General features: G+C 42.8%; 1 protein-coding gene across 13 annotated transcripts in view; it reads left to right on the forward strand.

Annotated features, from left to right (window-relative positions):
- SNAP91 (synaptosome associated protein 91) overlaps positions 1 to 27,774 on the forward strand; it is a 384,555-nt gene that overhangs the window by 125,460 nt on the left and 231,321 nt on the right. For all 13 annotated transcript variants that reach the window (XM_029595502.1, XM_029595503.1, XM_029595501.1 and 10 more), the window contains 2 exons: positions 2,563 to 2,656; positions 21,436 to 21,547. In XM_029595502.1, coding sequence (XP_029451362.1) covers positions 2,563 to 2,656; positions 21,436 to 21,547 — 206 coding nt within the window. The remainder of the gene's footprint in view (positions 1 to 2,562; positions 2,657 to 21,435; positions 21,548 to 27,774) is intronic.

Genomic DNA, 27,774 nt, shown 5'->3' on the forward strand with positions numbered 1-27,774 from the left:
TCAATTCCCCTTTTCCCTATTACTTCTAGATACAGGTATGTAGAAAGTAATGTTTGTGTTCAGGTGAGGGACACTTTGATGGGAGGAGAGTAAACAGAAATAAGTGTAAGGAGAAACTGTGAAAAACATGCACTGATATATATGAGGGAGGTATGGAGATGATGGAAAAGTGCAATAAAGATAAACACGGAAGGTAAAAAGAAACAACAAAAAACCAGCATAACAGAATCATGACCAAATGCACCAGAAATAAAGCAAAACCTTGAAAGTTGCTCATTGTTTGTAAACACCTTTGTAAATATTCTACATAGACCTTATCGCAATGCACAAACTGCTTGTTACAGTCAGTTTCTGATGTTTGTTTTTGTGCTCAGTGCCTTGGGTTTCCTGGGCCCAAATTTGACTTTGAAAATGTTGTGAAATAGATAGTTGTCCCATGGGTTAATGAAAACTGGTCATAAAGTTATTAATGTCTAAATAAAGTGTATTCCTCTGTTAATAAATACAATTTGACTTCAGTTGCAAGACATGCAAAATTTAGTTTGCTTTCTATATGTAGCAACTCTTTTTTTTATTTTTAATAACTTTGCTGTTTTAGCCTTGTTCAGTCTAATACCATGGTATGTCTTGTATTGACAGCAAATAAATGATATTACTGTGATGAGGACATCACTATATTAGCTCCAGATGAGCTAGAGAAATAACTAACTTGCTCTGGGGGTTTTTCATCTTCTATTGTTGCAAGACAAAATGGAGGAGGGAGAAACTACAACCCCCATCATGCCTAGCTACTGGGAAGCTGAAAGGAGCTTTGGGAGTATGACTTCAGGGAGATGGGTGGGCCTAGCTCCCTCCCACACACTCAGGTAGGGTAATAAAAGGGAGGAAAGAAGTGTGATTTCCTCTCTTACAGGCCGATACAGTACAGTGCGCTCCAGCGGAGCACACTGTTAACCCGCAATTGGACGCGCATTTTGGACGCGCTAGCTTTACCTCTTATTCAGTATGGGTAATAGCGTGTCCAAAACGCGCATCCAACCCCCCCCAAACTTAATAGCGCCCGCAACATGCAAATGCATGTTGATGGCCCTATTAGGTATTCCCATGCGATTCAGAAAGCAAAATGTGCAGCCAAGCCGCACATTTTGCTTTCAGAAATTAGCGCCTACCCAAAGGTAGGCGCTAATTTCTGCTGGTACCGGGAAAGTGCACAGAAAAGCAGTAAAAACTGCTTTTCTGTACACCCTCCGACTTAATATCATGGCGATATTAAGCCAGAGGTCCTGAAAGTTTAAAATAAATAAATAAATAAAATTTGAAATAGGCCTTCGGCTTGCGGGTTGAAAACTGGACGCCCAATTTTGCCAGTGCCCGGTTTCCGAACCCGTGGCTGTCAGCGGGCTCGAGAACCGACGCCAGCAAAATTGAGCGTCGGCTATCAAACCTGCTGACAGCCGCCACTCCTGCCCGAAAAGAGGTGCTAGGGACGCGCTAGTGTCCCTAGCGCCTCTTTTTACCACCGGGCCTAATTTAAATAAATTTATTTACTGTATCGTGCACACAGGAGAGCGGGTGCTCGCCCGCTGTCCTGCGATTTTACTGTATTGGCCCGTTAGAGAGACCACTGAGGGAAAAACTGGTGAGGAACAAGCTGTCAGCTGCAGTTTAAAGAGGTGTGAAGAAGTAGAGGCTGAATGAATTCCACACTATGAAAGAGAGGGAAAAATATTTGTCCATTGAAAAGGCTTACGTCAAGGTGAAATAACTGAATCATGACCTTCATACTGCAAGGAGATAATTGTAAAACCATCTACAAATCAGCCATAGTAGCTGGGTGAGCCCACGGTGTGGGGGAAGGACACTGCGAATTGCTAAGGAAGTATTTTTGTATGAAAGCCATTGGGAAAGGGAAAATGTGAAAGTAATCAACACTGCCACTTGGGAGGTAGGGCAATGCTGCCCAGGTTGGGCTGAGACATTGGGTAGACTATTTCATAGAACTGAGTTAGAATGCAGATGTTGACACGAAAAGAGTTATCTAAACCCAGAGCTGGGTTGAAGGACTTTTGGGCTCATACTGGAAGAGTGAGGTGAGGCTGACACATCTGCAGGACTCTCTTAGCTTGAGGGCTTTGCCATGGACGTTTGAGAATGGACTGAAAAGGACTATAATTTTACCCCCAAGTGACATAAAAGTTTGATACTAGGGTACTGCAGAACTAACTGAGGAAGGATAAGTTGGACCTGTGTTCTAAAGTTTTGGAATTGTTTACTCTTGAGAAATACAACACATTGATGCTAGGATACTTTAGAGTTAATCAAGAAGGATATGTTGGAACTTTGTTCTAAAGATCTGGGACCTGGCTGAAGGCCACAAACTTCACAATTACAAGTGTATTGCAATCACATCTGCAGTTTATTTGGTCAACATGTAATAGTATATTTATATTGGTGGAAATGAGTTGCACTAAAATCCATAATGCTGCTTTACATTTTCAACTGTATGCAATAGCTGTTTTCATTACCATTCTGGTGATGTTTGTTTTTTTTCTTGTGCCACAGAGCTGATGGTGTAATGAGAACAATGGCCCCAGAAAAACTACTGAAGGGCATGCCAATATTACAAGGTCAAATAGATGCATTACTTGAGTTTGATGTAAGTATTCTAAACTTTTTTCCTAAGTATTTTGAAAATGCAGATGAATTTAGTCAAACGTTCTGGATAGAAGCACCAGTGGCCATGTTAGATGTATGATCTAAAAAGGGGGAATAATACCCCCCCTTCCCCGTGGATCATGCCTAATGTCAAAATTCAAAACTGAGCAGCATTTTGTGGTAGAAAGCTTTCTTCTCTGTTAAAATATATGCAGAAAAGATGCTGTTAACATGACTAAAATCTGTCCTTTCCTTTTGGAACACATTATCCATACCCTCTATCTTTTCTCTCCTCACTTCCTACTTACACTAATGCAACATGCCCCTGACAAGAATCCTCCGACTGAGCCACCTAACTCCACTGCAGTCTACTTAAAATTCAGCTGCATGATTTATCTTCCTCTTAATGTCATTGCAGCACGTAACCCTTCTCAAGTCATTTCTTTAACTCCCCATTTGTTGTTGCATAAAATTCAGGCTTTTCCTACTCGCCTACAATCTCCTTCACTCTGCAGCTGCTCCTTTTGAATTTTTTTTTTTTTTATAGGGGCAAGCTGCTCTTATCTGTGCTCTTCTCCTCCAAAACCACTTCCTGGATGAGCTTTCCATCTTGCTGCACTGTGGGTCTAGAATAGCCTGAGTTAGGGTGCCATGCTCCCTGTCTGGCCATATTCAGATCCCGCCTAAAATCCCGTCTTTTAAATCTTAAACCTTTGTTTTTCCCTGCTCATAACATTGTTAATTTTAACCAAGGGTTTTTTTTTTTTTTAAATAGTAAGTATGTTTGTTGAAGCTTCTAATTGATTTGGTTTGTTTCTGGAATGTAAACTTTACAGAGAAGGGATTGTCTCTTATGTCTCTTATATAGTGCTATGTACATCTGGTAGCACTATATAAATAAATAGTAATATGTTCCTATTCAGTATTAAGTTGTCAGGACAAAATGAGGTATGGTCCAGTAATTAGTGCAGTAAGGTAGGCAATCATAACCATTCCTATCGCATGCAAACTACTTGAGTCAATAGCCTGTGGTTGTGTTTGACATGCTGTAAGTTGGCAAGCTAAGCTGCCAATTCTTTTCATCCTGTGAGCATGTCAGGCAGCCTGCTGTACCTGAACAAGCTAAGGTTCTGCCACTAGTCCTCCTTCCAGCTGACTAAGCTGGCATTGTAACTGTGCTGGGTCCGACCTGAAGGAGAATTGACCCAGGCCCTTTGCTGTGTGTTCTAGGCTAGGGTGCTGTCTAATCAGAGGAGCTGTATCCCCAGCTCCCAGTACTCACTTTTCAACATGCTCCTTGGTGGTGGTAAAAGAAAAAAAAAACAACCCAAGGATATGATATACTTAGCTCTCTGAAGGGTCCTCACCAAAGATCAGGACTCTAAACTTTATAAGTGAAACCAAAACTCATCCTTTGGCTTGAGTACCTAGCCAAGTTGGCATAATGCGATTAAATTTAGATTGTTCTTGCTAACAGAAGGATGCTAACTAGTTACTGTAACTGACATGTTATGACTTGCCACTATATGGGGTGGGGGGAGTTCTATTGGCTTGATCTGCCAAATTGAAATGGAGTTGGGAGCTATTTTGATGCCTTTATTCCTCTTCCCATTTTCAGCCATGTGAGCCCTGGTGGGATATGGTTCCTGCCACAGTTCAGATTTCAGCTGGGACTGAGAAGGGGGGGGGGGGGGGGAGGTTAGTAGAAAATCTAGGAGTGCGTTGCCATCTTATGCACAGCACCTGAGAACTTTGGTCTGGGGTTTTTTGTTAAGTTACACATTTCAACAGCACCTGAAATCCAAATCCTGCCCTTCCAGTGACTCTTAATGTGTCAGAGTCAGAGAGATGTAAGAGAGAGACCCAATCACAACAAACCTGTGAATTTAGTTGAAAACCTCAAACCAGAAAGAGAGTACTTTCACTATAGTGTAAATAGTTTCAATTGCTGCAGTTGTCTATGCTGGATCTTCCAACTCTTTTTAATCTGGCAGAAAAGACCTCAGAATAATAGCAAGCCTAGTTGAAAAACTGAAGAACTTGCTTCAGTCATTCTAATCGGTCAAAAGACCTCCACCAACCTTTTATTAAAAATTCAAAAAATATTTTTTATGAAGAAATCGTGAGTGATTGGCCCTGCTCTTTTACCCATCCCCCACTGGCACCTGGTTGGCATAAACCAAAAAACATGCATTGTGCCCCCTACAGAATTTAATGGGAAATGAAAGGTTGATGTTTTTGTCGTCCAACGAAGCAGCTTGGCTTGTTGCATTTTTCATTGCATTTCTAAAGCATGCACATCCCTAGAATTTAACTAATGCCCCCCCCGCTCCCCCCCCCCAAAAAAAACAAACAAACCCAGAACCCTCTTATTCCCAAACAGCTAGAAAATACATTTCCTGAAAGACTCTTCCACCCTGGCACACAGCCCCTCGCACCATAGAAACTGCATCGCAACCCTTCACGCTCCGTTCTATCATCACTCTTACAAAAGGCGACTTCCCTTTCTGATAATGTCGCTCGTCGCACTCCCACATACCTTGCAATGCTTTTGAGAGCACAGCTGGCACAGCCACACTCGTTCACTGTAATTAAGCGTTAAGTGCTATGTGCAAACAGACTTGAACTAAAATGATATTTCACAGACGTTCCTTCTCAGTATGCCGCAGTAGAGTCTTTAGCATATAAAGTTGCCTTTTACACTGCTACTCCTCGCTCAGTCTTATTTGCCTAGTCTAAATTTTTCCTCCATTACAGTTGGTTTCAAAAACAGACATATTTTATAATAGGTCGGCACTGTGCATTATGAACATAACGCTCTCTTTTTCAGAACTCCTCCCCCGAAGTTTGCCTTGGCACTGTTCCTATGTTTACACTTTACAACCGCAACAGTGATTTCTCCATCGGGTTCTAACGAGCGCAGGCACAGCATTCCTCCAATTTTCTTACCCACTTGAAACATTAGGAAACTAAGTGGGAGACGCTTTCAAACACTTCAGCCACAAATATCTCCCTGGAAATTAAATGCAGCTTGGAACACACAGAATCCTCAATGATTTTGTTTACCTGATTAACCAAACTTATCTAAAAATGCTTTTTCTTTCTACTGTTGCATAAGCGGATGGTTGTGTACACTTTTTCACCCAGCAAACAATAAAAACACATTGGATTTGTTACCGTTTTCACCAAGCAGGATCCAAAAATCTCTTTATAAAATAGTCATGCTTTCAAAACAAAACTTCACTCACCTATAAGGCAAACAGCGACAGTTTTGAAGCCTTGTGTGTAGGAGAGCTTTCTAAGAGGAGAGGGAAGGAGGAACAATGTTACTGGAACCTTCACATTGAAAAAAGGGGGTCATACTTCTAATCACTACTGAGCACTCTCACAGGTGGAAGACACGGTTTCTCAGATAGGGACAGGATAAACCTGTAGGGCCCTAAGGGGTAGGAAATCACTCAAACACACAGCAGTAACTACATCTGTACCAGAAGTTGTATGCCAGGCTCACCTGTAACAAAATAGAAACTGTTTTAGTCTCCACAGAGTCAAAAAAAATACAGGTTTGATATCCTCTAACCACTTGTCAACTCAGTTACCTCCCAGACTCTTCTACAGGCCTCTTCTCTCCTTGTATTCTTAGGAAAATCATTTTCTCCCACTTAAAGCTGTCAGGAAGAGTGCTTCCAATTTATCAGCTCCTTGCTTCCTTCAACCTTAGAATCAGGAATCCAGCTTGGATGTGCCTCCTTGGGAACATTAAAAAAAAAAAAAAAAAGGCAACCAACCCTCTTTCCTCTAAGGACTTGGTGAGAGCCACACTGCCTTGGCTGCCCCTCACTGGCTCCTTGGATGAAGCCTGTCTATAAGCTTACAACTCCAAACTCCTCCTGTTGACTTATCCCAATGACTCATGGAGTCACCACTGATATTCTTGCTTACTGACTCCACCCTTTAGGGGATAGACCTCTCTGTCATGCCTGGGTGACATTACTTCACCAAGAATCTTCCACTGCTGGAACATTTCCAGTCTTAATAGGCAGTCTTACATTAACTAATCACAGTTTTGCCAGCATAAGAACATAAGACTTACCATACTGGGTCAGACCAAAGGCCCATCAAGCCCAGTATTCTGTTCACAACAGTGGCCAATCCAGGTCACAAGTACCTGGCAGGATGCCAAGGGGTAGATAGATTCCAAGCTGCTTCTCCCAAGAATAAGCAGTGGCTTTCTGCAACTCTACCTGAATAATGGTTAATGGCCTTTTCCTCCAGGAACTTGTCCAAACCTTTTTTAAACACAGCTACGCTAATAGCTTTCAACACATCCTTGGGGAATGAATTCCAGAGCTTAATTGTGCATTGACTAAAAAAAATATTTTCTCTTACTAGTTTTAAATGTATTACCTAGTAACTTCATTGTGTGTCCCAGTGTCTTTGTAATTTTTGAAAGGGTTAACAACTGATTAATATTTACTTGTTCCATTCCACTCATTATTTTATAGACCTCTATCATTTCTCCCCTCAGCAGTCTCTTCTACAAGCTGAAGACTCTTAACCTCTTTAGCCTTTCTTCATAGGGGAATTGTTCCATCTCCTTTATCATTTTGGTCTCCCTTCTCTGTACCTTTTCTAATTCTGCTGTACCATTTTGGAGATGTGGTTGATGTACAGAACTGCACACAATAATACTGAAGATGAGATTGCACTATTCAGCGATACAGAGGCATATTCTGTTTTATTCTCCATTCCTCTGTCAATAAACCCTGGCATTTTATGTTTTTTGTCTGCTGAGCAGAAGATTTCAATTTATTTTCAACTATGACACCTAGATCCTTTTCCTGAATGGTGACTCTTAATGTGGAACCTTGCATCGTGTACCTATAATTTGGGTTTCTCTTCCCTAAGTGCATCACTTTGCACTTGCCCATATTAAATTTCATTTGCCATTTGCATGCCCAGTCTCCCAGTTTTGCAAAGTCCTCTTGCAATTTTTCACATGCCTCTTTGTCATCAGCAAATTTGGTCACCTCACTACTTGTTCCTATTTCCAGGTCATTTATAAATATATTAAAAAGCAGTGGTCTCAGAACAGATCCCTGGGGCACTCAACTATTCACTTTCTCCATTCTGAAAATTTACCATTTAGCCCTACTCTCTGTTTTATATCTTTTAACCAGCTGACAATGCATAGGAGGACACTGCCCCCATCCGATGACTTTTTAGTTTCTTAAGTAGACTCTTAGGAGGGACTTTGTCAAATGCTTTCTGGAAATCTAAATACACTATATCAACTGGCTCACCTTTATCCACATGTTTATTTACACCTTCAAAAAAATGTAGCAAATTTGTGAGGCAAAATCCATGTTGACTTTGTCCCATTAAACTATGCTTATCTATATGTTCAGCAATTTTGTTCTTTATGATAATGTCTACCATTTTGCCTGGCACAGACATCAGATTCACTGGTTTGCAGTTTCCTGGATCACCCCTCAATCCCTTTGTAAAAATTGGTGTTACATGGGTACACTCCAGTCTTCAGGTACTATAGACTATGTTACTGATAGTTTACAAATTTCAAGTAGCAGGTCTGCAATTTAATTTCTTAGTTTTTTCAGCACTCTGGGATGTATACCATCTGGATCAGATGATTTACTAGTCTATTTTGTCAATTTGCCCTAGTACATCTTCCAGGTTGATTGAGATTTGTTTCAGTTCCTCTGGATCACCACCTTTGAATATTATTTCTGGCATGGGTATATCTCTACCCATAAAGACAGTGCATTCACTATAGTGTAAATAGTTTCAATCGTTGCAATTGTCTATGCTGGATTTTCCAACTGTCTTTTATCTGGAGGAAAAGACCTCAGAATAATAGCAACCCTAGTTGAAAAACTTAAGAACTTGCTACAATCATTCTAATCAGTCAGAAAACATCCACCATTCTTTTATTCAAAATTCAAAAAAATATTTTTTATGAAAACATTTTTTGTACATATATAAAACTTGACTTAATTCAGAACATTGTCCATTCCAATCCACAGATTCCGCTTCATTCCCTCCTCATTGAGTGCTCGCTTTCCCCAGACATTTAAGTCTCCATGCTCTCCCCCACAATCAGCCTTCATTCCCTCCTCTGCCACCCAATCTGCATCCCTGAGTCTCTATTCCACTCTCCTTTTCTCACCACTCAACACATATGGTTGACCTGTTCATCCCCCCATCCCTGAGTCTCCAATCTTCCCCTCGCCCCCCCAATCTTGGTGTCTGCACTCTCCCTCCCCACTCACTAAATCTGGGGGGATCCTGCTTTAGAATTGCCAAGTAGTCTTAGGCTGAGACTTGGAACACACAGGACTCCAGTCTTCTTTTCTTAAGGAGAGGTTTATTTATAACACACAGAGTAGTAACAGCATTCAAACTGCTGACCTTCAGCAGCACAAACAAGAAGAGCATTCACATTCAGGAGAGCAAATATTGTAGGAGCTGCCTTCTGCTGGAGACTGGAGCCTATCTGCTCCCTCCCCCTGCCTCCCCCCCCCCCCCCCCAAGCCCTACACCCTTATTCCTGCTCTCAGGGGCAATGCCGTCACAGCTATCTGTTTGTCTACGCTTTTAAAGCAGACCAGGCCAGATGCCTGGTCCAGCACTGATTAAGGAGGGTTTTCAGGGATACTCCTTCACACCCCCACATCGTTCATCCCCCAAGTCTCCACACTTCCTCCCCCAATTTGTGTGTCCACACTCTCCCTCTTATTTATTTATTTATTTATTTATTTATTTATTTATTTATTTATTTAAAAGTCTTCTATACCAATGTTAGTCGAAACATCACCTCGGTTTACATGGAACAAAAGCAACGGAAATTACAAGTAACAGGGGAAGGATAAGGGGTACAAAAAACCATAAGGAGAGCAGAGAAGCATAGGAACAAACAACAAGTGAACTATAATGTCATAAGAACAAGGTCATAGTCAAATTCAGGTCATGATCCATCACAATTCAATATTCATCAAGGGTGTTGGGGAAAGGCTTGTTTGAATAGCCAGGTTTTGAGCTGGGCTCTGAATTTGGTGATGCCAGGTTCAAGTCTGAGGTGAGTTGGGAGTGAATTCCAGTGCATAGGTCCAGCAATGGAGAGCGCCCGATCCCTTGTAGCTGTGAGGTGCGCTTTCTTTAGGAATGGCACATGGAGGGACCCTTTGTTAGTGGTTCTTGTCGGTCGATTCGAGCAGGCAAATTGGAGGGGATCTGCCAGCCAGTTGGAGTGATGGGAATATAAGGCTTTATGTATAATGGTCAGGGATTTAAAGAGGATGCGGGAGGGAATAGGGAGCCAGTGTAGGTCCTTCAGTATAGGGGAAATATGGTCGTATTTGTGAGCGTTGGAGAGGGTTCTGGCTACAGTGTTCTGTAGCATTTGGAGGGGCTTTAAGGAGGAGTAGGGTAGGCCAAGTAAGAGGGAGTTACAGTAATCCATCTTGGATGCCAGTGTAGCCTGGACGACAGTGCGGAAGTCACTAGCGTGAAGGAGAGGTTTCAGGTTTTTTAAGACTTTAAGTTTGAAGAAACCCTCTTTGAGTATGGCACTGATATGTTTTTTTAAGTTCAGTTGTTGGTCGATTAGGACCCCCAGGTTCCTTGCGCAGGGCTGTGCATGAGGAATCTTGATAGCAGAGTCAATTGAGAGTGCGGGATTAGTAGGGGGTGATGGGATATGAGGAGGAGTTCAGTTTTGGCAGTGTTTAGAGCAAGGTGGAGGTTGGTAAGTAAGGAGTTGATGGCAGCGAGATAGTTTCCCCAGGATTCAAGGGTGTCAGATAGGGAGCCTTGAATGGGTATGATGATTTGCACATCATCAGCGTAGAGAGAGAATTTGAGGCCAAGTTCTGATAAGAGTTTGCACAAGGGGGTGAGGTAAATGTTAAAGAGGGTAGAAGAGAGGGAGGAGCCTTGGGGGACTCCTTGGGCGAGGAGATCTAAGGGTGTCCCAAGTCCATGTTCTTCCAAGACCCTGGAGCTGCTTTTTAACATTACTGCCCCATCTTCTTATCCCCTGGTCTTCCTCCATGCTCCTTTCAGGAGCTTGTAATCAGCTTCTCCTTCCATGGTGCTGGCGCCTTGCTTCCTTCGCATGGGTGTAGTTCAATATAAGATGTTTGGACTGCGGGGTTCTGTCCATGGCATCCTGCATGGTTGAAATTTCTTGTCATCTGAATGTGCCAGCACCATGAGAGGAGCAGATAGTTACAAGCTTCTGAAAGGGGCAAAGTCTAGAGGGAGATGAAAGGGATAAAAAGATGGTGGCAGGCACATTAAAAAGTTTAAAGCTTGGGGCAAGGAACCTATGTGCCCACCCCTGATAGAGGTAAAGGCAGCATCCACAAGTTTCTTCAGGTAGCAGCAGACAAACTGGCGATAGTACCTTGGCCATCAGCAAGACGAAAAATGTGTGCAAATTTTGGATCAACAATTAAGCTGAGGTCAGAGTCCCAAAAGGCCTGTTGTAAGAGACTAAGAATAGCAGGCAAGGGGCAGGAGAGAAAGCCAAGGAGAAGATCAGTTGAGGACCTATGTGACCCGGAACAAAGGGCAGCTTCAGAGCCAGAGCAAAGTCTTTTGTATTGACAGGAACCTGGAAGCACAGAGGAAGTTGAATACAGGAGCAGATACTGCCTGGTTCTTTTTGGTCTAATCAGAGAGGCCAGAGGCAGTCCCTGATGGAAATCTGGGGCTGGTCAAAGATACTTCAAAAGAAGCATTCAGGATAGCAAACTGTGGAAGCCACTTCAGAAACTGTGGGGCCCGTTAGATCTGACTCTATTCGACTATTTTTCTCTGTTCTTTGTAAATTAAAGCAATTTGCTAAAATTTGCATTTCATTTTGTATCATATTTCACAGAAATTCAAAACATGACCTACAAAGTGGGTTACAAATTGTCCTGTACACCTAGAAAAAGTGATGACAACCTTGCATCTATTCACACGTCATTTTTTCATTAGCAAGCAATCTATGCAAAAAATCAAACTCCCAAATAGTGACTATCTCTTCATTCAACATAGTAAAAAGCCTAACCAAATCATATTATGATGATCAGTCACAATCAACACCAAAGATTACTAGTAACGACTTTGCAGATTTCTTTAATGAAAAAATCAAAATCCTCAAAGAACAACCTAAAAAATGATTCACAAGACCAGAAAATAAGAACATTCAAACAAAAAGCTAGCCCAACTTTGAGACAGCATCTTCTCTGGAAATCCAAATGATCATAAAAAAAATGAACCCAGCCAAACACCCTTTTGACACCATACCCATTACAACGATGATAAATCTTGAACCATCAATAACTAAGACGATAACTGACATTGTAAACATTTCCCTCACGGAAGGAAACTACCCAGAATGCCTAAAATCTGCAATCATCAAACCCATTATGAAAAAGAATAATCTTGATCCAGAAAACCCTCTGAACTACCGACCTATATCAAACCTACCATTCATTGCCAAAATCATTGAGAAACTCGTCCACACGGCTCAATGACCACCTGGAGGAAAATAACATCCTGCTACCCACGCAATTTGGCTTCAGAAAACAACTGAATACGGAGACTCTACTACTAGCAATGAACGACTTTGTACTCAAAGGTTTCGAAAACTGCCACAGCTACCTTCTAGTCCTACTCGACCTATCAGCAGCCTTTGATACAGTCAACCACTCTATCATGATTGACTGTCTATCTGAAATTGGGGCAAAGGAAACAACCCTACAATGGTTCTCTTCATACCTATCACAAAGAACCTACCAAGTGCTGCTGAATGATACCCTCTTAAAGAAAATTAATCTAAACACTGGAGTTCCCCAAGGATCTGCTCTATCAGCGACGCTCTTCAACATCTATCTGATTCCAATATGCCACTTCCTATCAAATCTTAATCTGACCCACTTTATCTATGCTGATGACATTCAAATATTAATCCCAATACAAAAATCACTAGAAGAAATATACATATTAACCACTTACCTAAGCAGAATAAAGGAAATACTAACCAACTTAAAACTCATCCTTAATCTCAACAAGACCGAAATAATCATATTAGACAGAACAACTCTCCTCAACTTCCACCACTCAACCTAATGACCAAAATACGGTTATCTCCGGTCAATCATGCCCGCAATCTTGGAGTAATAATTGACAAGGAACTTTCTTTCAAAAACCACATCACAACAAAAATCAAAGACTGATATCATAAACTACTAACACTCCGTCAATTTAAACCTTTCCTTTCCACCAACGACTTCAGATCAGTCCTTCAGTTACTCATTTTCTCTAACATAGACTACTGTAACTCACTCCTTTTCAACTTACCTCTAAACACTATCTGCCCACTCCAAATCCTACGAATCGCAGCTGCAAGAATCCTCACTGGATCTAAAAAACATGACCACATCACTCCAACACTTATCTCACTACACTGGCTACCAATAAAATTCAGGATTGAATACAAAATACTATCCATACTACATAAAATTATATATGAAAAACAAGAAAACTGGCTAAGTTCCTCCATAAAACTACATACCCCAAACAGAAACCTCAGATCAGCAAATAAAGGACTTCTAAAGACACCACCAACTCGTTCCAAACAACTCACCTCAACCCAAAAGAGAGCAATCTCTCTAGGAAGCCCGAAACTCTGGAACTCCCTCCCAACCAAACTCAGAACTCAAAACCTAAAAACTTTCAAAAAAGATCTAAAAACATGGATGTTCACCAAAGCATACCAAATCACCCAATGAACAAAACAACGCCAACCCCCTCCGGTCTAACGTTAAGAAAACTGAAACTCAACACAAGTATATATTATAACAAAGAATTGAAACGTGAAAAAACTGAACAGCATCTAACTTGTATATGATGTCTCTGTTAAAATCATTTGAACCTTTTTGAAAACCTTGTTAACCTCCTTATCCTTGTAATCCATCGTATTTTTGTAAACCGTTATGATGGCAAAACCGAATAATGGTATATAAATCTCGATAAATAAATAACTTGTGTACAACATATCAACAAATCAAGCATGTAATGTTCCTTTTCTCTGTTCTTCCAATATCCATGATAAGTGACTGTGACATTATAAGCATAAGAGATGAAGAAATACAATAAATATCTTGCACACAAAAAAGTACCAACTTCAATAACTTAAGTACCATGTTAAGTACCATGTTAATTTGGATCACCAAATGACTATTCCTCAGCTTTTAGCATTTAATAAGAATAGAAATTTACAGAAACCAAGGTAAAGTAATCTCTTTTCATACCCTAGCTCCTATCTTACATCCTAAGAACTTAAGAACATGCCATACTGAGTCAGACCAAGGGTCCATCAAGCCCAGCATCCTGTTTCCAACAGTGGCCAATCCAGGCCATAAGAACCTGGCAAGTACCCAAAAACTAAGTCTATTCCATGCTACTGTTGCTAGTAATAGCAGTGGCTATTTTCTAAATCAACTTAATAGCAGGTAATGGACTTCTCCAAGAACTTATCCAATCCTTTTTTAAACACAGCTGCACTAATTGCACTATCCACATCCTCTGGCAACAAATTCCAGAGATCTCCAATCCAGTTGATCATCTTTCATTACCCCTCTCACCCTCCACAGCGAATCCCTTTTCAGCTGATCCAACCCTCAAACCCCTCCTGCATCTTATCCCGCCCTTCAAACAGCTCCTTCTGTAATAATCGCCCTGGGCAAGGGCCAGTGGCAACACTTTCTTTTGGGACCTGGTTCAAAGGTGGATGACAACTGGTGAGAAGTGAGCGCAGGCTGATGACAGGGGCAACATCTTTCTCTTGGGTAGGTTCGATGGTTGAGGGGAGAGAAGCTGTGACCATCTTCACTGGCCCAAGCACACTCTGCCCTCCCCTCCCCTCATGGGCTGGTCCCAAGCTCGACTGTGATCTGCAAGCAGCAGCATTAATGAGTCTGCATGGGGGCCTTTGAGCAAATGCAAACTTACAAGCTCTGGAGGGTCCCAGTACCTCCTCATGCCGGGCTTCCTGGTACCACAGAAACTCCTGCAAGGATGGAGCCACTGTAGAGCATGTGAGTACATGCTGGTGTAGAGGCTCCACACTTCTACTACTAATGCTGCTGCTTCTGGGGCCTGAGGAGTACTGCCATTTGAGGCACTTGTGACCCCAGCTGAAAGCTGTTACTCCAGAAGGGGTCTCGACCCATAGTTTATGAAGCCTTGCATTAAACAGTCTCCCCATTTCACACCCAACCCAACATCACAAATTCTATACCAGTACTCCCATTTAATTCCAGCCCTAAAATATCTTTGTAGAGATTTCAACCCTCCAACCAATCCAACACATTCTTATACATAGCATCATTCCATGCAAAGGATAATTATACACAGTATGACTGTATAGTACTGTGTACGCTTTGTAGAGCTGTGTAAATGAATTATAATTATATCACACAGATCATCATGAAAATGAAAAATCACATCTACAAATTAGCAGTTGCAATTAGAATGACTGTCTAGAAGAAACCCTTTCATATAAACCTCCTTTGATATAAATCAGCGCTGCCAACACCCACCACGGTTACGTGTCCCTATGGGTATTGGTAGTCCCCTACTAATGTTTTTTCTCCCAGGATAAGCAGGATTGTAGTCCTCACATATGGGTGACGTCACTGGGCGGAACCCTATCACGGAAAACTTTTCTGTCAAAGTTTCTAGAAAGCTTTCACTGGCACACTGAACACACTGAGCATGCCCAGCATGCCATGATCCCTGTGTCCACAGGGGTCTTCCTTCAGTCTCTTTTTTTTTTTCCTGCGATGCAGTTTGCCTCACGTTCAGGAGCTCTGCAAGAGATTTCTCACACTTTCCCTCACGGAAACACTTGAAGTTTTACTTCACAAATAATTTTTCCCTACACGGGTCTCCCTTTGCATACATTTCATTGACGCTCGATGAGTACTATGCCCTATTCTCGGTTGGTTCCTGTCACCTCACTAATGGTTCCCCTGGGTTACCAACCGACTTGCGGCCTTCTTTTCACCCTCCATTCGCCCCACGATACCCGCGAGTGTCCTTCCTGCGAACCTCCACTGGGTCCATTGGGGCTAGAGGGTTTGGGACATCACGGTTCCTGCTGCCGCTAGGGCCACCATCTATGCCATCGATGCTCACACAGATTCGATCGGTGCCTCCATCGATTCCCTCGATGCCCTCATCCAAGACGTTGAAGCCCACGTCTGTGCCGCCATCGGTTCTGCCAGTGCCATCGATGCTTCCATCGATGCCTTCGATGCTGCCTTCAATGCCACCGTCGATACTACCAAAGCATCTATACCTCAATCAATGCCTTCGACTAAAAAAAACCCAAAAAACCACTCCATACTTCAGGTTCTAAACCAGAGCCCCGTGTAATCCTTGGGCGACAAACCGTGCCAGGAGCAGTGGAGGCACAGTGACAGTCCTTCACCAATGCCATCCGAGACAGCGAGGGCATCTTCCTTGGCACTGGAGAATGACCGGACTGAGCACCATGGGAATCATAGTCACCGGCACAGTGGCTGTCCGTCACCAAAGCCATCCATGACATCGGTGCAATCTTCCTTGGTGCTGGGGAATGACTGGGAATGACATTATTGCCACGGTAACCATTCATCACCGACGCCGTTCTGGACATGGGTTGCAGTTACCTCAGTGCTGGAGAATATCCGGGTCGAGCACCAAGGGAGACAGCCAGCACTGACGTGGTTTCACATTTGGTGCGGCACTGATACCGCACCGGCATCAATGTCCATTGATCCAGTTGCAAAGCGGGCCTGGGTACATGAGTCTCCATGCTCCTCTGCACCCGAGGCGTCGAAGCGTTGCCCACTGACACCGGTGCCGGGTACTGAGCCACCACAAAATAATGTGGAAGCGCCAGTAACGCCTAGCCTGTCTCCTCAGTAGCTGTGCCACCATACCAGCTTACAGAGTGGAGCTGGAAATTTTGTCCCTCAGGCTGTCCCCTATGCCTCCCGAAATCTACTAACATCTGAGCCATCAATGTTCGCACCATTGTGGCACCGCCTCGTTGCGATACCTACCAACGACAGCCTAAGTCATCGCTGCCGACTCGTCCTTCTGAGCCTCCACCATGAAGGGCGATGGGCAATCTAATCCCGCTTCAACACCGATCCCATCGAAACCTGGTCACTTAAACGGATCACAAGTTTTCAGAAGGTTCTAGGTCGTCACATCTTCCAAGAACCATATTGCTATTACCAGCTATGTTGACGCAGTGCCAAGGGACCCTCTCTGCCAGCAACATGCGATTGCTTCGAGATGTCCTCCCATTGCCAGCAACAGTACTCCGTACTCGATAGTAGCCTGGCCTCCGGACCCTGATTTACGGCCTGAAGTTCAAGATACACTAGCTGATCTGCCATGCACAAGGTCCAGCAGACAGTGCCTCAATTGCAAGATTCTGCGACAGCTCTCTGTTTCTTGCACAGCAGAGAGGGATGTGGGAATGACTTACCGCTCCTGTGTGAGACCAACTGATATCCAGATCACACCAGTTCTACCAGTCGGGCAGGCTCCTGGAGTGTTCAACCTTGCCAGACAACAGAGTGGCCACCCCACTCAGGACCAGGGCTCGGATGCAACAAGGCGGAGGATTTTAATCCTGCTATTTCCTTCTTTCGATAGAAAGCAAGCGATCTCTGCCCATCCTGGATCTCAGAAATCAACAAATTTCTTCAGAAAGAAAAGTTCAGAATGGTGTCTCTCAGCACCATGCTTCCCTTACTACAAGTGGGTTGCCTCTATCCTCTGGACTTTCCATAAACTTCATAGTGAGTCAACAGCATTTTCAATACCAAGTTCTGACGTTCGAGCTAGCGTCAACAACTTGTGATTTCACCAAATGCCTAGCAGTGACTGTCGCTTATCTACAAAGAACAGCATTCACGCCTTTCCTTACCTGGATGACTGCCTGATGAGTCAATCCAAGCAAGGAGCTCTAAATTCTCTAAGACTCACTATAAATCTACTAAATTTGACAGGGATTTCTGATCAACTACCATGAATCCCATATGCAGTAGTTCTGCGCACTACAGTCACAATGGCCTTCCTGCCCAGCAACCGCGCAGACATCCTGTCAAATTCTCCATATCTCTGTGTGCATGCAACATAGCCTCAGCCCATCAATTCTTCATTGCTGGGCCACATGGTTTCCACTATCCACGTCACTCCTATGGCCAGACTAGCCATGAGGAAAACTCAGTGGATTTCATTTTTCAGTGGCTCTAAGCAGTTCAACTGCTTTCGTCCCTGATCCATATCACCGATCCAGTACCAAATCCTCAGATGATCTTGGCCATGGTTGCATCCATCTTAGGTTGGAGAGTTCGTTTCAACACCCTCCAAACCCAAAATGCGTCTACTCCGCTCCATGAAAGTCTCAGATCACCTTCCTGGAGCTTCGAGCCATGCGTTGTGCCTTTCATGCCTTAAAACACTGCCTCACAAAACATTTGTGGATATAGGCAGACAATATAGTGGCAATGTGTTATTCGAACAAACAAGCACGCACAGGCTCTTATCTGCTCTGCCAGAAGGCCGCACAGTTCTGGGCCTAGGTCCTTGCACACTCCATGCATCTACGGGCCACTTATCTAACAGGCATACCGAACGTACTAGCAGACCATCTCAAATGGTCTCCATCCTCACGAATGGTCTCTGAATCCATGTGTAGCGAGCAAAATCTTCTAGCGCTGAGGTGAACCAACCTTTGACCTCTGCGTCCGAATCGAACCACAGAGTGGACAGATTCTACTCCCTACACATGCATCGAAATGCATTCCCATGGACGCCTTTGCTCGCCCTGCAACAAAGGCCTCCTATATGCGTTTCTTTCGATACCGCTCATAGCCAAAACTCTCGTGATGCTACAGCAGGACAGATTTCCAATGATTCACACTTCCAAGTACCATCATGTCTACCCAATTAACAATGACCCCACAAGTCAGAAATCTAGGAATTATACTGGACAATCAAATGAATTACAGATCACTCATAAATAACATCGTAAAGGACGGATTCTTCAAATTACAAGTCCTAAAAAGACTGAGACCTCTCCTACATTTTAAAGACTTCCGATTAGTTCTACAAGCAATCATTCTCACGAAAATAGACTACTGCAACTCACTTCTGGGTCTACCTGCAAACGCCATAAAACCGCTACAGATGCTGCAAAACGCTGCAGCGAGGATCTTAACCAAGTCCAACAAAAGAGACCACATCTCACCCATCTTAAAAAGCCTACACTGGCTTCCCGTCAAATTCAGAATACTTTTCAAAGTGCTCTCAGTAACCCACAAGGCACTACACAACCTGGCACCACTCGAGCTCAAATTCCCTCTCCAACTCCACACCTCTACCAGACCAGTGAGACAAGCCTACAAAAACAACCTTCAAATCCCACCGATGAAGTCAGCATTAAGCAAAAGAGCTTTCTCCACAGCAGGTCCTAAAATCTGGAACACTCTCCCGTCAGATCTCAGATCAGTGCAATGCTCCACTACATTTAAAAAACGACTCAAGACTTGGTTATTCAACCAAGCTTTCCCTTAACATCAACTTGCGGAATATCCCTGCCAATGATCCCCTCCGTGGGAACACGCTAGAGAACTATATAGACCTCTAGAAATCACATATTCTTTGGCAGTCTAATTATCTAACAACATTATAATACCACCTGTTTAGCTAGACTACATTAGGCACCGTACCTTTTAATTATGTTATTAACCCCATATATCTTAACCCAAGTTAATTCGACCTGTTCATTGTAAGACATTTACTTGTCATTGTTATTGTTGAGAATGTAAACCGAATTGATCAATAATTCTGTTATTGGAAAGTCGGTATAGAAAAATGCTAAATAAATAAATAAATGATTCTCAAAACCACGTCCTGGCCTTGACAAGTATGCTCCTCATACTTCTCAACCTATCACTCTAGTAGCCAATTCGCCTGCCCACAGGTCAGTCTCATAACACAGACTCACTGATATTCTCAGGTACTTGTAGCTTCACAACAACCTTCCACCCGTAAATCTTACCATTCGAAATGGGCAAGTTTTACCACATGGTGTGCACAAAAAGGTATTACCCTCCCCCCCCCCCTTTTTTTTTTTTCTGCACCACTCCATCACTCTTAGGCTATCTAGCATACCCCTTGAATTCTGGTCCCCAGACATCCTCCGCACGGGTACACCTCAGTTCCAATTCAGCGTGCCACCTGGGAGTAGGGGATGCCAGATCAACGGCTCAACCCCTTATGAGTGCGCTTATCATGGGCTCTCTACTGATTAAGCTGTCTCTATGTTCACTGGTTACAGAATGGGGCCTACATGTAGTGCTTACAAGACTCATACATTACCCGTTCGAGCCTTTACATTCCTATAATTTTAACATTCTAACATGGGAAATTCTCTCCCTCGTAGCCATCACTTCTGCTAAAAGGGTCAGTGAGTTGCACGCCCTTGTTGCATACTCACCCGACTGGGTCCTCCATGACAGAGTGGTCCTCTGTACTCACCCTAATATTCTTCTTAAAGTAGACGCAGCCTCTCACCTGACTCAGAATATACTCTGCCCACTTTTTCCCAAGGCCTCTCTCTCACCAGGGCCGAGAGGGTTTTCCACACCCTGGACTGTAAGCATGCACTTGCATTCTATCCAGACCGCACTGCACTCCATAGGAAATACACCTAACTCTTTCCTTCTTTGACAAAGACAAGCTGCGAGTTCCAGTGGGCAAACAAACTCTCTCCAACTGGCTAGCAGACTGTATCAAATTCTGCTATGACACAGCAGGCCTTCCTCTCTAGGAGTGCGTGCAGGCACATTCTGTAACGGCCCTGACAACATCGGTACCACACTATCATTCAGTACCAATTGCTGACATTTCCTAGGCTGTGACATAGTAGCTGTCTTCACACATTCGCAGCACTCTACTGCTTAGATATGGAAGTCTGTCAAGACTCTGCTTTTGGCCAACCTGTCTTGAAAAGCTTTCTTCCACTATAATCTCCTTCCACAACCACCTGCTGTGATTTCAGGCTGCCTCATCATTGCCAATAGCACCCCAATTATTGTGCCTGCTACACGAGTTGTCTTCTATTGGCCTGTTGTAATACGAGTCAGCCTGACGCTTGCTAATCACCCATATGTGAGGACTACCATCCTACTTGTCCTGGGAGAAAGCAGAGTTGCTTACCTGTAACAGGTGTTCTTCCAGGACAGCAGGATGTAGTCCTCACGAAACCCACCCGCCACCCCGCGGAGTTGGGTCAGCTAACGTTTATTTTTTCGCTCACACTTTTTGCTACAAACGAGACTGAAGGGAGACCCCTATGGACACAGGGATCATGGCATGCTGGGCTTTCTAGAAACTTTGACAGAAAAGTTTTCCATGATAGGGCTCCGTCCAGTGATGTCACCCATATGTGAGGACTACATCCTGCTGTCCTGGGAAAACACATGTTACAGGTAAGCAACTCTACTGTCTGGGTTCCTTTCTTATACAGTATGCAGTCTGTTAAGAATATCCTTAAATTTTGGGTTGAAAACACAGCAGTCTCAGGAATACAGTTATTAATGTATATCACCTTTCACTGGAATTGCCTTTTTAGTAGCAGCTTCATTAAACTTTATATAGAATTGAAATTAAAATATTACATGTGCATTTTGATTACAGGTTCATCCAAATGAACTGACAAATGGTGTCATAAATGCTGCCTTTATGCTACTTTTCAAAGACCTAATCAAGCTGTTTGCATGTTACAATGATGGGATTATTAACTTGTTAGGTAAGTAATAAGATTCATTAAAAACCTAATTGTGTTTGAAGCATGTGTAGGTTGATAAAAGCAGTAGAGATTCTTAATCCTTTTATGAAAAGATCACACATTGCTGTATGTACAAAAGATGGCTTTTCATTCAAAATGTATGTATTTTTTACCTAGAATGCTCAATTATATATTGTATTTGCCTTTTTCTTATGTAATTTGGCAGCAGATAGATGGCGCTGTGTTATTCCTGCTCCTAACATACGGGCCGATACAGTAAAAATTGCGGGTGCGATTCAGTAAGTTAATTTATTTAAATTGGAGCCCGCGGTAAAAAGAGACGCTAGGGACACTAGCACGTCCCTAGCGCCTCTTTTTGAACAGGAGCGGCAGCTGTCAGCGAGTTTGACAGCCAACGCTCAATTTTGGCGGCGTCTGTTCTCAAACACACGGACAGCCACGGGTTCGTAAACCGGATGCCGGCAAAATTGAGCGTCCAGTTTTCAAGCCGCGAGCCATTTTAAATTTTTTTTTTAACTTTTTTTTAACTTTTGGGACCTCCGACTTAATATTGCCATGATATTAAGTTGGAGGGTGCACAGAAAAGCAGTTTTTACTGCTTTTCTGTGCTCTTCCCAGGCACCGGCAGAAATTAGCGCCTACCTTTGGGTAGGCACTATTTTTTTAAAGTAAAATGTGCGGCTTGGCTGCACATTTTACTTACTGTATCACGCAGGAATGAGTAATAGGGCCATCAACATGAATTTGTATGTTGTGGGCGCTATTATTCTCGGGGGGGGTTGGAACGCGCATTATCGACACGCTATAACCCCTTACTGAATAAGGGGTAAAGCTAGCGCATCGAAAACGCACGTCCAAATGCCGGTTAACAGTGCGCTCCACTGGAGCGCACTGTACTGTATCGGCCTGATAGTAATGATGGCAGAAAAGGCCAATATGGTAGGCTAAGAAACTTGCTGGGCAGACTGGATTATTGTTTTATATGGATTGTTTGTATGTTCTGAGCATTATATCTGTGTATGTGTTTGTAGGCAGTGTTGGCTCAAAACACCGTGACATTTTAAAGCGCCTTATGGTTCAGTAGCATAGGTATGTCCCTGCCCCCAGACAACTGGGGAGCAGGGACATACCTATGAAATCTTATTTTTAAAGCCACGCTGAAAAATGGTTGAATTATTACTAAGTTTGGAGGCATAAAATCGCTGATGGCTTTACTGTTTGTTCAATAAACTCTCCTCCAAATTTTGTTCAAACCCCCACATCTTCCTCACTTTGGCAGGCAGACTGTAACGGCAGTTGTAAGGTAAAATGGATATTACAGGTGAGGTTCTTGAGGTAGAGAACTTGAATTTCATTAGGGCGCTAATGCATGTGTGGGTGGGGAGAGGGTGAAGAAGAATCTGAGGGTGGTTTTTCTGTCCAGTATGTTTCAAGTTCCTCTCTTAAAAGACAAAATGCAAAACCTGAGCGGGATGCAGCATCTTTTATTTTAACTATGTTCTTGGTTTTTGCTCACCGCTCTTGATTCAGTAGCGGTTCTCCATTAGTATATGGCTTCTACTTTTAATATGAGTGGTAGAACATTGTAAAGTACTCACAATTTTTAAAATGAAATTGAACAAAAGAATGTTTTTCTGTTCACATAGGCAGATTTTAATTTACAGAAATGTTGCTATATTATTGGTGATTGCAAGTATTAAAATCATAGCTCATTTATAGACAGTTTTCATGCAGTGTAGCTCGATACCACACAGGCAGTCACTTAAAGAGCATGTTCATAAGTGTAATAATTTTGTGGAAGTATTAAATGCAAAAGGGCATAGGACTACTGATTTGGTGTGATTCTTGGGTCTGTTACATCAGAAGATGATTCTAAAACTTTTTTCCCTCAAATCCTCCTTAAAGCTTACCTGTCATAGCTGTGCATATTCCTTCTATGGTAGCACAAGGGTTTCTAAAATACCAGTCTTCAGGAGAGGTAGTGAACAGATTTCTTGACGTAACACGTACTGTTTGAGGTGCAGTACCATGTGCCACTTTATTAAATTGGTCTGTAGGTGGTTGCAGTAAGGAGTTGCTTTAATGGGAAATATGGTTTTAAAGTTTACGTTGAGTCATAGTACTTAGAGCAGTGTTTTTCAGCCACAGGTCGATGATCCACACCAGTCCCCAGCAGCCTTTCTGCTGGCCCATAGAACGAAGGTGATTGCAGGAGGACAAGAAAGCAAGACCTGCCTTGCCAACTGCGTTCCCTGCATTGCCTCTTCTACCACAGCCGGCAGAGACTTTTCTTAAGCACCGCGCCCTGTAGACCATTATTTTCCAGATGAGGCCGGTCCTGAGGGCCCCATCCCTGGAAAGGGAGCAGCTGCAGTCTGAATGTTAATGAGTCTGCGTGAGTCTGAGTCAGCATCTATTTCACTTTCAGGCCCCACGGTGGTCCTGCCCCCTTCTGGCTTCTGTACGAAAGGTGAGGTTGAGATCTAGGTCCTGATGGTTACAGAGGCTCATATTTCTTTGCAGTGGATGCAGGTGCCAGGGTACAAGTTATAGTAAGCCACTGGCCTGAGGGAAACCCCCTCTCTGCAGAGCTTGGGAGATCTCATGACAGCCTTGGAGAAAGGACTGTCGAGGCTGAAATTGGAATTTCTCTTGTAGTATGTCAGGTGATGGTTAGTTAGATGAGTGCACCGGGTCCCTGTTACCTTGATTATGGGAACCATCTGTGACTTCGAAGGGGCAGCTTCTGTTTAGTGTGCGAGAAGGATTTCAAGTCTCCGAGGGATGAAAATGCATCCAATCCAGCGCTAGGAAGCGTGAGGGACAGACTTTTTAAAAAGTTCTATCCATTCGTATTTGGTGAAGCCATTATAGGCTAACCCGGGTTTGTTATAGAAGGGTCTCTTTGGGAGCCTGTCACCCAAGAGACTCAAAACCAGGATGAACAGACCTCTGAGCTACTTATCTTTTGGTTCTATTAATGAAGCTTCATGTCAAAAGATAGCTCTCCTTTATCCCCTGTGGTGTTATCCCCAGACTCAGAAGAGGGAGGAGCAGATGTTTGACAGAGCCATGTTAGCGAACATTATCTAGGCATGCTCATCTGGAAAGTTGACTTAAATCTGGAGATAAAGAAGCCTCCAAAAAACAAGATGGGCAGACCCAATATTGAGAAATTAAATGAAATATTTTATTTAGTTTTATTATGTTTTCAAAATAAAATGATAGAAAAACCAATGAAATTTTTTTTGTTTTGAAAAGTAAAAAAACCCAACAAAAAACCCAAAAAACAAACCTGCTTGGTGTCAGGACTTAGGCCTAGACCATGGCCCCAGTGATGGGATCTGACTTTCAGGCCTGGTCCTGTTTCCAGGGCCTCGACCTAGTAAGAGAATCCCTGTGGCCTGCTACTCTCTTCGGACTTAGATCTGGCCTGGGCCCAAGCCAAGGCCATGGTATCATGGCCCAGGCTAGAGACTATGTGAGGCTGAGGAGTTGGGCATGGGCCAAGGCCTCAGACTGGCCTCTTTTATATGGACCATGGACAGGGTAAGTGGAGGCTGGGGAGGATCCTGGTCCAGGAAACATTTGGAGAGTAGGAGAGAATGAGGTATGGGGGTCCTGGGGGGAGGCCCAGTTCCATGGTTTTTGTTCCATATTTTTTTTGTTTGTTTCGTTTCTGCAAACTACAGAAATGAAATTAAACATTAAATGAAAGGGAAAAAAACCCAAAATGAAATTCTTTTTTCCTGCACATCCCTATGTAATAATGCATTAACTTTCATTTTAAACACAATTTCCTGCTAATTACTTTTATTCTGGCTATAGCTTTTTTTTTTTTTTTTTTCGCCCAATCAGAACCAGGGCTGGAATCTTTTTTTTCGCCCAATCAGAACCAGGGCTGGAATCTTGGCACCATGAGTCTTCATTCGCACCTACCTCTGGGGTTTTCTCTCTTGCCTTCCTTCCCTCCCTGCCCCCCTTCCCCATCCCTGTACTTCTGATCATTATAGTAATGGTCCTAGGCCAGGGGCTATTCCTTAGGGCTCCTTCTGGAACCCTGTAATCATGGGCCCTGAATCCTTGAACGATGACCCCCGACTCCTCCCAACCCATCTGTCCCTGCAGCTGACCCATGAAGTGGAAGACCCAGCCCTGGCATTGAACTGAGTCACCTGGCCGGTCTGGATATAGCTTTCTAATGGTAAAGATTTATCTTTTGAAGCTGATACTTATGCAAGCCAGTGTAAACCTTTTTAGTCTTGTTTTGAATGTGTGCATGTAAGTCTCGGTTTTTAAAAAAATATATATTTTTCTTTAGTGTTCAAGGAACCTAACTTTCAAGATTGTTTGACTTGTAGGAAAACACAAGGAGCCTTGGATGTATTTATATAAATCCTTTAGTTCCTTCACTGGGGGCATAGCCTACTATTTATCTGACTTTCTTTTCCTCTGATTTTTATGATTAGACTACAATATTGCAGAAGATTTACATCTCGTTGGTTCTGTCCTCTTGAGTTAAATGCAATACATTTGCCAACTATTGATTTCCTTGTACTGTGCACAATGGCAGGAAACATTTGACAGGAAGGTGCATGCTGTTTTATACTTTCTGCAATGGTACAGAAACTAACAAGAGCCATTAAGGGTTTAGATTTTATGATGATGGTTTTTGTGCTAAGGGTTTACCTTATTAACTTCATAGCCTACTGTTCTCCCTCTTCCCCCCCCCCCCCCCCTCTTATATTTTTTTCATTGATCTTCAAACTTGGAATACTGGTACAGTCTACTCTCCATTCAGTAATCCCGAACTTTTACTATGTGATGTGCTTCCATTTAATCACAGACCAGGTTTAAGTGGCGCACTGAAAGCAAAGCTCCAGATGATTATTCCAGGAGCTGCTGGAGCACTTAGGAAATCATTTTACTGTGTAGTATCTACATGTATAAACATTAGATATATATTTTTTTTAAATAAATTGAGTAGCTAGGAGCTGAAATGATCTCGGATAAATGGCACAAGTATTATACTTTTACAAAATAACGTACTTCGGTGATTGACTTTAACCTTGTATTTCTCTAGAGCTCCCTTTGCTAACACTATAAAGCATGCATTGTTAATAGATCATAATGGAGCTCTCACACAGGCCATTTAAAAAGAAAATGCTGGCAAAGTATACTCTGACCATAAGAGTCTGTTCCATTGCACATTCTGAAGTGTGACACTTTTTAAATCTGAAGGAAAATCTTATTTTTCACACTTAAAATGTTTCTTTGACCATAAGAAGCAGAAATTGGTCTCTGCAAAGCACTGTTCAGTGTTTGAAAGTAGTCTTCCTTAGATCAGGAGGCAGAATCTGTGCTTTCTTTCTGCTTCCTACCCAGGCATCCCTCTCTCAGCCTGCATCAGCTGCGTGATTGCTGCCCCTTCTTTCAGGGGATGTGCTGGTTAAGGCTTGCTTTGTGGATTTCAGATGGAAGTGAGGTGCAAGAGCGTTCTTAAAAGGTTGATCTTATATTGCAGCTGCAGGTGGTGCCCGATAAGCAGGATCGAAGTAAATCAGAAACTTGGCGCTTGCTTGTTTGCTTTGTAGAGAACTGAGAATTGTGAATAGTTTGGCTGAAAAAGACATGGTCGTATCTTGCAGGTTCAATTTTTTTTCTGCTTTTCTTTGGTGTATTATATTGCTATATCTAATAATAACCTATGTGCTGCTAAAATTATCCAGAAAAAGGACCAAATGGGTCTATCCAGTCTGCCCAGCAAGCTGCTTATGGTAGTATCTGCCTGCCTGGCCTAAGGTTACATAGCCCCATCATGAAAGTTTTGTGCGGGTTTCTAGATTGCTGAGTGTACACAGTATTTAACTGATCTGTATTAGGACCTTCCAGACATATTATCATATTGTCCTCCGTTCCAAGGTAAATATTTCCATGTCCTAGGCTGTCTGTAGTGCTTCCCAAATGTTGTCTTTGAGAAACTTCTAAAGCTTTTAGAATATTCAAAATGTAAATTCATGAAGGATGTGCGCATTTGTTTACTCTAATGGCCGGGGTAACTTGCGTATTTCAAAGGTCCGACCTGTTGGAGGCTCTTGAGGACCAAATTTGGAGAACCCCGGTCCTATAGTATGTGCCCTACTCCCCGTATTTGCTGTCCAGTGTACTTAATTTTATTTATTTCAAACAATTTGTATACCGCTTAGTTAAACTTTAAAGTAATTCAG

This window comes from Rhinatrema bivittatum, chromosome 3, assembly GCF_901001135.1.
Source record: "Rhinatrema bivittatum chromosome 3, aRhiBiv1.1, whole genome shotgun sequence".
In the NCBI taxonomy this organism is placed as follows: domain Eukaryota; kingdom Metazoa; phylum Chordata; class Amphibia; order Gymnophiona; family Rhinatrematidae; genus Rhinatrema; species Rhinatrema bivittatum.